Genomic DNA, 12,227 nt, shown 5'->3' on the forward strand with positions numbered 1-12,227 from the left:
GCAGATGTGCAACCACTGAGCCACCCGGGCGTCCCACGTCTGGGATTCTAGAATGTTCCAGTAGCAGTTAGCTTCTTCACCTGCCAGGGCCTGGTTTGGGACTCCTGAATAGTAGTCGTAGCGTCACGTATGTGTGAGAGACGACTCTTCGCTGAAGCTGGAGGTGCTACTGACATGTGTTATAATTATTTCAAAACAGATAATCATCAGAGTCATGCTTCTGGATTGCCCTGAGCAACATTCGGTACAAATTCTGGTTTCACTAGTTTTTTGCTGTCGTATATTCTTTAGAGCAGTAGCAAGGAGCCCGGGACATCTTATACGTCGTATGCGGGGCGTGTTGTAGTAGGAATCTGTTCTCTGACATTGTTGCTTTAAGATCATCTCGGTGGAGAGCTGAAAACATGTTTCTTGTGTTTGTGTCTCTCTAGGCATGGCCCTTCCTGGTATGTACTTCAACTTTCCAAGTAGTTAAATCATTATAATGAGATACTTACATTAATTGGAAATGGTTAACAACATAATTAAAAAAAAAAATCCAAATGAATCAGTTGAAATTGTTAACAGTTCATGATCCATCAGTTATAATTGAATAATAATGCCAAATTCTTCTGTTAGAGTCCAAATAACAGGAAACTTCTGGATCAGATGCAGCTGTTGTTTATAATGTCGTATTTGGCTGACAAAGTAAACTCGTTTCTAAATTATTGTTGTACATTCTGTCCCTGAGACTTAAAAAAAAAAATGCATGATCCTTTCTGCTAATTACTTCTGCTGAGTGTTGGTCCTCAGTTCGCAAATCTGGATTTTTTTTTTCCCTATTGCATTTATAAGACATTTTTAATTGTCAAAGGATAAATTAATTGATTTTAGGTGCAATTTAAACGGAGGCACCTGGCTGGATTGTGCTTGGTTTGATTATGCATGAATTTGATTTCAGGCTATGATGATTGATAGTTATAGAACCGAGAATAAACATACGCACATACATAAACTTCTACATCTTACCAGATGGAAAGGTGGAGTTCTGAAGGTATCGTTTATCGCTGGTGTTGTTTTCATCATTCCTGTTTTCCTTTTAAAAAGCCTAGTTAAGGGATCCCTGGGTGGCGCAGCAGTTTGGCGCCTGCCTTTGGCCCAGGGCGTGATCCTGGAGACCCGGGATCGAATCCCACATCGGGCTCCCGGTGCATGGAGCCTGCTTCTCCCTCTGCCTGTGTCTCTGCCTCTCTCTCTCTCTGTAACTATCATAAATAAATAAAAATTAAAAAAAAAAGCCTAGTTAAGCTCAAAGCCATGATGAGACCCCACCTCCCACCTGCCATAATGGCTAAAATTAACACCACAAGACGACAGGTGTTGGCGAGGATGGGGAGAAGGGGGACCCCCTGCACTGCTGATGGGAATGCAGACGGGGGCAGCCACTCTGGAAAACAGTGTGGAGGGTCCTCAAAAAGTTAAAAATAGAGCTGCTCTAGGACCCAGCAATCGGACTGCTGGGGATTTACCCCAAAGATACGAAGGTACGGACTCAAAGGGGCACGTGCGGCCCGGTGTTTACAGCGGCTTTATCTACAACAGCCGAGCTGTGGGAACAGCCCAAGTGTCTGTTGACTGATGAGTGGACAGAGAAGATGCGGTGTACACACATCATATATAATGGAATATAAAAAAAAAAAACCATAAAAAAGCCATAAAAAAGAACGAGATCTCGCCATTCGCAATGACATAGGTGGATCTCGAGAGTACAATGCCAAGTGGAATAAGTCAGAGAAAGACAAATACTGTACAATTTCACTCCTGTGTGGAATTTAAGATACAAAACAGATGAACACGGGGGCGGGGGAACAAGGGGGAGGCAAACCGTAAGAGACTCTTGACGATAGAGAACAGACTGAGGGTTGTTGGAAGCGAGTGGGCAGGGGACAGGCGGGTGAGGGATGGGGATTGGGGGACACACTTGTGATGAGCACTGGCGGTTGTGCGTAAGGGATGAATCACTGAATTCTACTCCTGCAACAAAAAAAAAAAAAAAAAGGAAGGCCCAGTTGTGCTTTTTCCTGAGGACCCAGAATGCTGGTTTACTTACGATCCTTTTTTTTTTTTTTACTTACGATCCTTTTAGAGCAAGATACTTAGTGTAGAGGGGGGAGGAGTGTGATCACTCTCCCAAGTCAATGCGGGAACTTTAGTAAATCAGCCTTACATGGTTTTCCCTCCTCCGTGTTTTCTGACTGACGGGTCCCGACTGCAGCTGAGCTAGCAAGGGCTGTGATCCCCCGGGGAGTGTTCTCAGCGCCGCGTAAGAGGTGATGCTGAGCCGGGACCACAGTAGACTGACAACGCCGGCAGGACCGCTGGCCTGGGGTCCTCTCTGCTAGTGTTCGTTGTCTGAGTTTTGTTTTCTCTTTCAGGACAGGTGTGTCGGTAGCACAATTAGAGCCTAAAGAGATAATATAAGAGACTTGCCAATGTTCTTACAAGGTTCATTTCCAAGAAAGACTAGAAGGTTTTTGTCTGGGTTTGTTGGCCAGCCTTTAGTTTTGTGTAATTGGCTTCTTAAAGTCATCACACTCTCCGGTGTGTTGAGGTCAGGACCACGCTTTCAAAAGGGAACTCAGAAGGGAGATGCCCCTTCCTCATCCCCCAAATTAGATCACTCCCTGAAGCCACCTCCGCGACTTGAAACTCAGCCCACTTAGCACAAATGCCCCGTCTCTTGCGTTGAGGAGCATCTCAGGCACTTGTCATCCCAGACTCTCGAGAAGTTGGTGTGGCCAACGCAGCCGTGTGGGGTTGAGGGCTTCCTGCCCTTTGCAGGGAAGGTTTGGGATGGACGCTGTGCGCACCCTTCAAGCACAGCACACCTGGCATCCCATGGTCACTGGTCACCTGGCTCTTCCTACAGATGGGGTGATCAACATGAGCATCCCCATCGTACTGCCCGTGTCTGCGGACGACAAGACGCGGCTGGAGGGGTGCAGCGAGTTTGTCCTGACGTACGAGGGACGGCGAGTGGCTATCTTACGGGACCCCGAGTTCTACGAACACAGGAAGGAGGAGCGGTGTTCCCGCGTGTGGGGGACGATGTGTGCGAAACACCCGCATATCAAGGTAGGCGGCAAGACCCGTGGGAGGGCTTTCTTGGTCTCTTTCCTTTTTATCCCATCACGAGGGCCTGGGAAAGGCCGGGGCTCAGGTGGAGGCCTGGCAGCCCTTGCCTTCGGAGATCTTTTTAGAAAGGGGTAGAGGTGCGTTTCCGTCTGAGGGCCGCTCTGAACGACCCGCTGGGTCGCCAGATGCTGCCAGGCTGGCTCCCTCAGTGGGAGGGACACAGCTGCCCCGGGTGGGTGACTTGGTCTGGCGTCTTGAGTAAAGACCAGAAATCAGAGCCACGGCTGTGCCCCCAAACCGGAGCTTGCCGTGCTCTTCCGTCTCGAAAATTCACTGGGGCATGGGTCCGGCCAACAGCCCGAAAGAGACTCAAGCGCGTGCTCTGTGGCCAGTTGCGGGGGTCGGTGACATCCCTTCAGTAAACGAAAATCAGCGCGGATAGTGGCCGAGTTTCGGGGGGAAATAGCACATTTTCATCGGTGGATGTTTAAGATCCTAACCCTCTGGTGGGGATCGTTTTGAGTCTGTCCTGCCCAAAGGCAAACTCGGCGAAACCTCCTCCTGACTTCTGCTCGGTGGGGGTGGAGGTGGGGGTGGGACTATCGTGGGCTGCTGGGCGCACCTCATTTCCCATAAAGGAAAGTTTGTGACACTGAAGGGAAAAGCCGTCCCCCACCCCAGAGCAGAGCCGGAGGGTGGAACCGTTACGAGCCACGTCCAAGGAGGCGCCAGAGTCCGCGTGACTCCAGGACCTCTTCCGGCTCCTGGCCCTGCAGAGTGGATGTTGGAACGAACCTACTGGAATCTGTTGAGCGAATATTTGGTCTTGTTTCTCGCCGCGTGTAGTGTGGCAAAGGTGGGAAGGGCTCTGTCGAGGCCCGGACACCGGCGGTTAGTGAGCACAGAGCCCCGCGCTGGCTGCAGTGCCCGCCCTGCGCACCGGCGCCGGGTCGTCTGTCGGGTGGTCCGCGAGGCCCCGGCTGGCCTCGAAGCTGCCGGACCCGGGGCCGCCGGAGGACTTGTGTTCTGGGCCTTGGTGGGCCCGTGTTTCTTTGTGGTCACTGCGGTTGGTGACCCGAGAAGGGAGGCTGACCTTCGTCCTCCCACCCTCAGGCCCGACCTCCACGTCCCCCCCAGTCGCCCGGATGAGAAGCCTCGGGAGGCTCTCGGGCAATGATTTCTCCTGCTGTTGTACCCACAGCTCCGGCCTGGGGACAGCTGGAGCACCCGGGGACACAGACGCCCTTTGTCCCACCCCAGAAATGCCAAAAGCATTGGTTCAGCATCTTGAGGCGGAACCACGTTGGGGGAAGGTGCCCCCCCCCCCGCCCCACAGAGCAATAGCGGGAGCCCCCTCGCGTCCACCACGGGTTACCGCACCCCCTGGGACATAACCGGGGGTCTTCGTCCTTCCGTCCCACCCTTCCCTTCGGGCGCCCACTCTTCCCGCCAGTCCCCCCCACCCCCGGCAGGGGCCAGGGTGGGCACAAGGGAAGCCCGCACGTGTTCTGTCCTGGTCTCGGCCGGCGGCGCCTGGAGCGTGACCTGGAAGGTCAGTCCGAACCCCTAGGTTCTGTGCCAGGACACGGTGCTGTGGGGACAGTGCGCTCCTGGCCTGCAACCCACCCGCCTTTGCTGTGCGCGGACTTCCCTGCGCCGCGGGGGCGCCCTGGGCTGGAGGTCAGAGACCCCGGCCTGCCCGCCGCAGAGCCCGCTCACTTGGTGGGTCCCCAGAACCAGGGCTGCCCGGCTCTGTGACCCTCACCCCCGCCCCCCCCCCACCCCAGAAAGGCAGGCCGGCGGAGGAAGCGCAGTGCGGGGAATTCTGGAGCTGCAGGTGCACAGGCCATGACCTCCACCTGCAGGCGGACCCCCGAGCACCAGCCCCGCTCACTGCTCCCCAGAGCCTCCTTCCCAGGCGAGGGCGTTGGGGGTAACCCCCGCGTCTCCCTCCTCCAGGAACCTCGAGGTTTCAGAGCTCGCGTGCAGGGCCTTAGCCCGGGTGGGGTGCATTTCCTCGCAGGCTGCACGGCAAGGCTCTCGCTCTAGTCCTTTGCGTGTGAGCGTCCGGTTTCCTCGACGCCCTTCTTTCCCCATCGAGGGGTCTGGGCGCCCTAGTCGAAGACGGTTCGAGAAAAAGAAGCTTTCAGCGAGTCGGCCTGTGCTTAGCCTTGGACGTGGATGAGGCTGCGAACTGCTGCTCTCTGCACGTTCGAATCGGAGAGAACTAGGGAGGAAGCCGCCTGCGGGCGCCTCCTTCCAGGCTGAGCTTAGCGGGCGTCACCTGCTGGAGAGCCACCCGCCCGGCCAACCCCGCGTGTCCACCCGGGCCCGAGAGGCCAGTCCAGGGAGCGCCGCTGCGTCAGGAGTGTGCGAGCCGCGGTCCCCGGGGAGGCTCGGGAGGCGGGGGCCCCGACCCCGACCTGCCCCTTCTCGGCCGGGCGCCCCGGCTCCGCGCGCCTCGAACCCCTCACCGCCAGGCTCGCGCAGGAAACCGGGGCCGCCTTCCTGCCAAGGGTGCTCTTGGGGACGGGGCGCCCGGCCCGGGGCGCTCTGCGCCTTAAGCGTCCGGCTCTCGGTTTGGGCTCAGGTCGTGGGTCGGTGCTGAGTGGGGACGCTGCTGGGGCTCTTCTTCGCCCTCTGCCCCTGCCCCGCTCTCTCTCTCCCAAAACGGAGATTATGTGTATGGGACTCGAGAGACCAAAAAGTCTGAGAAAACGTTGTTCAGACAAACTAGAAGTCGACACTCCTGTCTAACAACTTGACCAATGGTCTTTCCAGATGGTGATGGAAAGTGGGGATTGGCTGGTTGGTGGAGACCTGCAGGTGCTGGAGAGAATACGCTGGAACGATGGGCTGGACCAGTACCGCCTGACGCCCCTGGAGCTCAAGCAGAAGTGTAAAGAGATGAACGCCGGTAGGTGGGGGGCTCCCGGGTCCCGGTTGGGGCTCCTCGCCACCCTCTGATTACGGTCGGAGACACCAGGAACCGCACGTCGATAGTCTTGGGAGGCTCAAAGGCCCCGTCCGGGTGCGTGCCGACCCCAGGTGCTGCATCCTGGAGGGTGGAGTACATCACGTGCAGGGAGAGCGTGCGGCGCTTAGACGTGGGCCCCCACGCAGAGAAATACCCGCCGCGTGTTTATCAGGCATAAACACAAATTGCAGAGCAGCAGGTGCAGCATAGTTTGGGGAAACACAATAAATGATAAAAACTGTTCTTAAAACCGCAAGGTACCTCTGTGTCTAGAAGCGGGGGTCTCTGGCGCGCCCCACCCCGGAGGTGACAGGTGCCTCGTGGGGACGCGGTGAGACCCAGAGGCCGGAAGGCTTTCACGCAGTTTTGAAAAGGGGAGAGAAAAAGTCAGGATAGGATCATAGGATCATGATGGTGTTTTACACCATTTCATGGACTCCAGAAGGAACGATGAAGCCTCTCAGGAGCCCACCACCAAGCGGAGTTGTTTTGAAGATTTTTTTTTTTTTTTGCAGTGAAGGTGAAATCTGTTTTTAGGTCTTTAGGTCGCAGAGACTGTCGCGGGCGGAGACGCAGGGTCGGCTCAGCCTGAGCCACGCTTGGCAGCACGCGGCTTCCTTTCTTTTTTCTTTTTTAAGGATTATATTTATTTCTTTGGGAGGGAGAGAGAGTGAGAGACGGAGGAGAGCGAGCACAACCTGGGCGGGGGAGCCCCCGGGCCCCCAGGGGCTCCTCTGTGGGGCCGGCTCCCCGTTAGGGCTTCCTGCCTGTGTCCCGCCCGTGGGCCCCTCCGAGGAAGCAAGGAACCCCCGGGGACTCCGGTGGAGACCGAGGATGGTTTTCAAAAGCAAGTGGCCTAGTGAGTGCACAGTAAACGGAGCGGTTTCCTTTCCTCTAAGAATGTTTTATGTTTATTTTTACGTGATCTGCACGCGCACCGAGGGGCTCGAACTCACCACCCCGAGGCCAGAGCCGCCCCCCTGCCTTCCCCTTGGGCCGCAAGGCCGGGTTGGCTTTACCGGGGGCGGCGGCCAGGGGCCCGCGTGCGTTGCTCACCGGCCTCGCGTGTTCCCGTCCCAGATGCGGTGTTCGCCTTCCAGCTGCGCAACCCCGTGCACAACGGGCACGCCCTGCTCATGCAGGACACGCGCCGCAGGCTCCTGGACCGGGGCTACAAGCAGCCCGTGCTCCTGCTGCACCCGCTGGGCGGCTGGACCAAGGACGACGACGTGCCCCTCGAGTGGCGCATGAAGCAGCACGCGGCCGTCCTGGAGGAGGGCGTCCTGGACCCCTCGTCCACCATCGTGGCCATCTTCCCGTCGCCGATGCTGTACGCCGGCCCCACGGAGGTGCGCGGCCGGGGGCGGGGGGCGGGGGGCTCCCGCTCACGTCGGAGGGCCCGTGAGCAGACGCCGGCACCTTCCAGGCTCTCTCTTTCCAACCTTCTAAAATAAAAGGTTTCATGTATTCCTGGGAGACCCAGACCCAGAGACAGGGGGCAGGGGCCCGGGCCGGGGGAGAAGCAGCTCCCCGCGGGGAGCCCGACGCGGGACCCGATCCCGGGACCCGGGGTCACTCCCAGGGCAGAGCCGAGCGAGTCTGTGAGCAGGGACCCAGGAGTCGGCGGGCGCTGACCGGCTCCCGCGTGCCGTCCCCCAGGTCCAGTGGCACTGCAGGTCCCGGATGATTGCAGGGGTGAACTTCTATATCGTGGGCCGGGACCCCGCAGGGATGCCGCACCCCGAGACTAAGAAAGACCTGTACGAGCCCAGCCACGGGGGCAAGGTCCTGAGCATGGCCCCTGGCCTGACCTCCGTGGAAATCATCCCGTTCCGGGTGGCGGCCTACAACAAAGCCAAGAAGGCCATGGACTTCTACGACCCGGCGAGGTAGGTTTCCGGGCTCCCGGACCGCGGCGGGGCCCCTACCGTGACAGGCGCCCCGATTCGTGCCCCCGGAGGTCCGGGCCCCTGCGCGTCCGTCCGCGGCCCTCAGGCTCCCTCCCCGTCCCCCTCGCACCTGCACCGCGGGGGGACTTCGGGGCCGGGCCAGCTCCCTGCTCCCGGAGCGGCGGCGGCAGGTGACCCTCCCCGCGGGCACAGCAGGGCCCAGAAGGGCCCCGAGCCCCGCTGCGCCGGGTCCCCTCCTCTGCAGGCCCCTGTGCCCAAGGGCGAGCGAGCCGCCCCTTCCAGAGGCGCAGCTGTTTGCAGGAAGGGCCTGCAGCCCCCCCGGGGTGTCTCTGGGGCGCGCGTGACTCACCCGCTGTGCGCTGCGTGGCCCCCCGTGACAGGCACAACGAGTTCGACTTCATCTCGGGGACGCGGATGAGGAAGCTGGCGCGGGAAGGCGAGAACCCCCCCGACGGCTTCATGGCGCCCAAGGCCTGGAAGGTGCTGACCGACTACTACGGCTCCCTGGAGAAGCGCGACTGAGGCGCCGGGCCGCGCCCTCTTCCCGCCGCCCTGGCCCCCCCATTTCTGTGATTAGACGCTCTGTGCACAACGGCTTCGCGGTGGCTGATTGCGGGTTTTAGGATGAGCTAGAGATCGTCTGCTAATTTAGGGCCGGCCCCAGAGAGACGAGGGTGGGACGGAGCCCCCGGAGCAGGGCAGGCCGGGGCGGGAGCCCTGCAGGGCCAGCCGCCGTGTGTCCCCTACGGCGCGGGCCTCGGCGGGTCCCCGGTTTCCTTAAAGCCCTGGTGGCCAACACGCCAAGCGTATGTCGGGCCGTGCCCACGGCCACAGCGGAGCCCATCCGCCCAACCTCCCGTGTCCAGGTGACCGAGGGCAAAGGGCCGTTCTCCGCCCTACGCGGGGTGTGGCTCCTGGGGGGGCTCCGCCTCCCACGGCCCGTGCCCGGGCTCCCAGGGCCCAGCCGCTGAGCACGTTGCACAAACTCAGTTGGTGTCATGAGGAAGTTCTGGTGGCCCCGAGGAGCTTGGTCCCCAGCCTGGTGCTGCGTCTACACCGTGCAGCACAGGGGCCGCCCCCGCCCCCGCCCCGGCCCCCGCTGCTTAGCCAAGCTCCTTGCACACCAGGCCCGTACCCAGCAGTCTCTTGGAGGCCGCAGGCCCAGAGTCCCTGACCCTGCTGACCTCGCTGCTCCAAAGACTCCCGCGGTGCCCACAGCTAACGTCCTTGGCTGCACCTCCTGGCGGGTGCCCCCCGGCCCTGATCCCGATTCCTCGCTGCGGAGAACATGTGAGGACACTGTAGCCTTGTAGCTGGGTCTCTCTGGAAGAGACAAACTGCAAAGAGAAAACTGTGATTTTTGTCATATTCTCAGTTAAAAACAAAACAAAAAAAACACTGATCTTAGCTAATGAAAGCTCTTCTGGAAATCAATGACACACAACGGCCACAGCAGCGCACGACTGCCTCTCCCAGTCCAGTCGGGCCCCTCGGAGGCCTCACTGCCGTTTTAGAGAACAGCGTATTTATTGAAACCATGAGAAGGGACAAAGTGCCTTAATCGATATATTTTGTGATTTTTTAAAGATCTATTTAAAACTGCTTTTCTGCTCTTCATACCGCACTTAGTGCAAATGACTATTTCTCTGTACCAGTGATGCTTCTGTTTTAATAAATGCCTCAAAATGAAAGTGGTGTCTTTTGTGCCTGTGACACGGACCAGGGCCTGGCCAGGGACCAGGGAGGGGCTCCTGATGTCTGCGGGGCTGCGGGGGCGGGGGGGCTCCTAATGTCCACGGGGCACGAGGATCTGACCGAAGCTCACCCGCTGCCCCAAGCACCCCCAGGCAGGGTCCTGCGTGGCTCTGAGCCCCTCTCCATGGGTGCTCTGCGGTGAGAAGGGGAACCTGCCCCCCCCGGGACCCCAGGCATCGGGCCATGGGCTGCTTCTCCTCCCTGCTGCGGCCCTCGGGGTCCCACCGGGGAACAGCCGCCCAGAGCTGCCACCTGCCGCCCCCCTCCCGACACCCAGAGCCTTGCCTGGTTCCCTGGGCGGTAGGAGGACAAAGTAGGGCAGGAAGTGGGTGAGGACATGAAGATGCAGGTGCCGAGGGGGATGCCAGGCTGCACAGGTGGGGACCGTCCCCAGGGGCCCCTGCAGGTCACTGGGTCAGGTGAGGGCGCAGCCTGCTAACCTATCGGCGCCGAGAGACATCCTGGTCCCCTGGGGAGAGCAAGTTGGAGTTTGTTTCTTCCTCTTCCTCCTGCGCGCGTCGGCGGTCAGGGCTGCTGCTGCTCTCCAGCACTTTCCTGACGGTGGGCGCCCCAGGGCGGCCCCAGGGCGGCCAGTGCTCCGGCGTGTGGGGGGCTGACGGGAGAAGGGCCCCCTTTCGCCTGAGCTGGATGCAGGTCTCCACCACCTAAGCACGTCCTCACTAGCAGCACGCACCAAGGACCAGGATATGGAAAACTTCTTTTTCCTCCCCGCTGCATGCATTTGGGTCTTGGATGAATACTATTATTGGGCCTCTCACTTATTTGGAAAGAAAAAAATCTTGCTTTATATGCACTTCATAAGCCTGCTTTCCAGACATCGTTCAAAGGTAAAATTCAGCTCCCCACATGCTGACATAACAGTGGGCTGCTCTTACGTACCCAGCTCGCATCCGGATTTGGTATTTTGGACTTGTTTAAAGATTGGCTCCTACAAGTGTGTTCACCAAAACGAACCTACATTCATGAAGGGTATTAGTCCCGTGAGCCACTAGGGAGGCTGCATCCCCATCCTGTCCTCCGAGGGTAAAAAGCAATTCTAGAAAGTACCAGATCTTTGCGTAAACAATAAAGCAAGCTTCCAACTCCCGGAGTCGGGGAAATAAACCCGTTGAGTACGCAGAAGCCTTGGGGCCCACGCAGCACCTGCAACCTGGCACCTGATGGCCTATTTCATAACCTGCGCCTCATCCACCAAGGCTGACACCCACCGGCAGCTGACAGAGCCTCGACTAGGAGGGCCGATGGTCAGTCAGCATGGCCGGGGGTCCCGCCCCTGTCCCGCAGTATGGCCACCACTGCCACCACGTGTGAGCAGGGGCGGGAAGGTAGGCTTAGGGACCTACGGCAGCATGCCCACCCCCGTACACACAAAGTGAGCCTAGAAGTGGGCCACAGGAGAGGGTTTTCCTAAGCACACGAGCGCCTGCAGCCGTATTCGCTTCCTAGCTCCCAAAGCACTTCCATAGGATTCCTAAAACGATCCCAGAAGGTACACGGTTTGATTTCTATTCACAGACCAGGGAGCAGGTGCTCAAGGAAACAGACTTTGCCCAAGGCTACCAGGCCGTAGATCTAGGTGGCGTGCACACACACGTGTAAAATTATATTACGTATGTATAAGAGTTTCACAGCTGGGATCGAAACCTATAAAGTTGGAAATGAACTTCACATGACAGAATTGTGCTAGAAAGTGGGAGGACGTGAACGGCCTTCACTCGCAGAGTGACAAGGGAAAACCGAGGCAGAATAAAAGTGATGCTTCCCACTAGCCGGGAAGAGTGGGTGCGGGGCCCTTCACCAGCTGCCCTCTGGGGGGGGAGATGGGGCCTGCAGGGGAGCGGGAGGCCGGGCGCCCGTGTACGCGGCGGGCGAGGCCCCTGCGTCTGGCCGTGGCGTGTGGAAGGGCAGGCCTGCCTCAGCGGAGATGTGGCGGGGACGCAGGGACGTCAACCAGCTGCAAGAGCTAGAGACACATCACCTTCACAAACCATCCGCCAGGTGACAGTCCCCTCCCCGGGCCCCCGGCGTACGTGGTGAACGGGGGGCTCTAAGTCCTGTGCGTGCTCCTGGTGACCGGCCGCCAGAGCCCGTGCGACCTGAGCCCTCGCGACGCCTGAACGGCCGCCAGCAAGAGGCTGCTGCCGGACAGGGCGGGGGTGCAGTGGGGGGCTGGGAGTCCAGGCCCGGCCGACTCCCCGCAGCCCACACCCGGCGCGGCCGGCCTCCGGGAGCGGGGCCACCAGGCCTGCGCCACAGCTGCCCGTCACGGGGAAGGTGCGCACTCCTTGGACGTGAAGCAAAACCCAACACTGGACTCCGGGCCCGTGTTCTCTTTGTACCCGTTACCTGGAACAGAATAGATCACAAATGGAAAGTGCTCACTCCGCTAGAGCTGGACACGCCAGGTGCGCTCCAGCATCAGGTGAAGGCCCCGGCCTGCGGGCTGCGAC

The 12,227-nt window shown here is 59.1% G+C and overlaps 1 protein-coding gene across 2 annotated transcripts in view; it reads left to right on the top strand.

The window, feature by feature from the left end:
• Window positions 1–9,692, top strand: part of PAPSS2 (3'-phosphoadenosine 5'-phosphosulfate synthase 2) — a 48,747-nt gene extending 39,055 nt beyond the window's left edge. The window contains exons 8-13 of one of the 2 annotated variants that reach the window (XM_038576044.1): window positions 432–446; window positions 2,909–3,114; window positions 5,896–6,031; window positions 7,172–7,440; window positions 7,751–7,980; window positions 8,382–9,692. In XM_038576044.1, the coding sequence (XP_038431972.1) occupies window positions 432–446; window positions 2,909–3,114; window positions 5,896–6,031; window positions 7,172–7,440; window positions 7,751–7,980; window positions 8,382–8,523 (998 nt within the window). In that variant the 3' untranslated portion in view covers window positions 8,524–9,692. The remainder of the gene's footprint in view (window positions 1–431; window positions 447–2,908; window positions 3,115–5,895; window positions 6,032–7,171; window positions 7,441–7,750; window positions 7,981–8,381) is intronic. The other variant, XM_038576045.1, reaches the window with a different exon arrangement.
• Window positions 9,693–12,227: the final 2,535 nt, after the last annotated feature.

This window comes from Canis lupus, chromosome 26 (genome assembly GCF_011100685.1).
Source record: "Canis lupus familiaris isolate Mischka breed German Shepherd chromosome 26, alternate assembly UU_Cfam_GSD_1.0, whole genome shotgun sequence".
Lineage (NCBI taxonomy): Eukaryota > Metazoa > Chordata > Mammalia > Carnivora > Canidae > Canis > Canis lupus.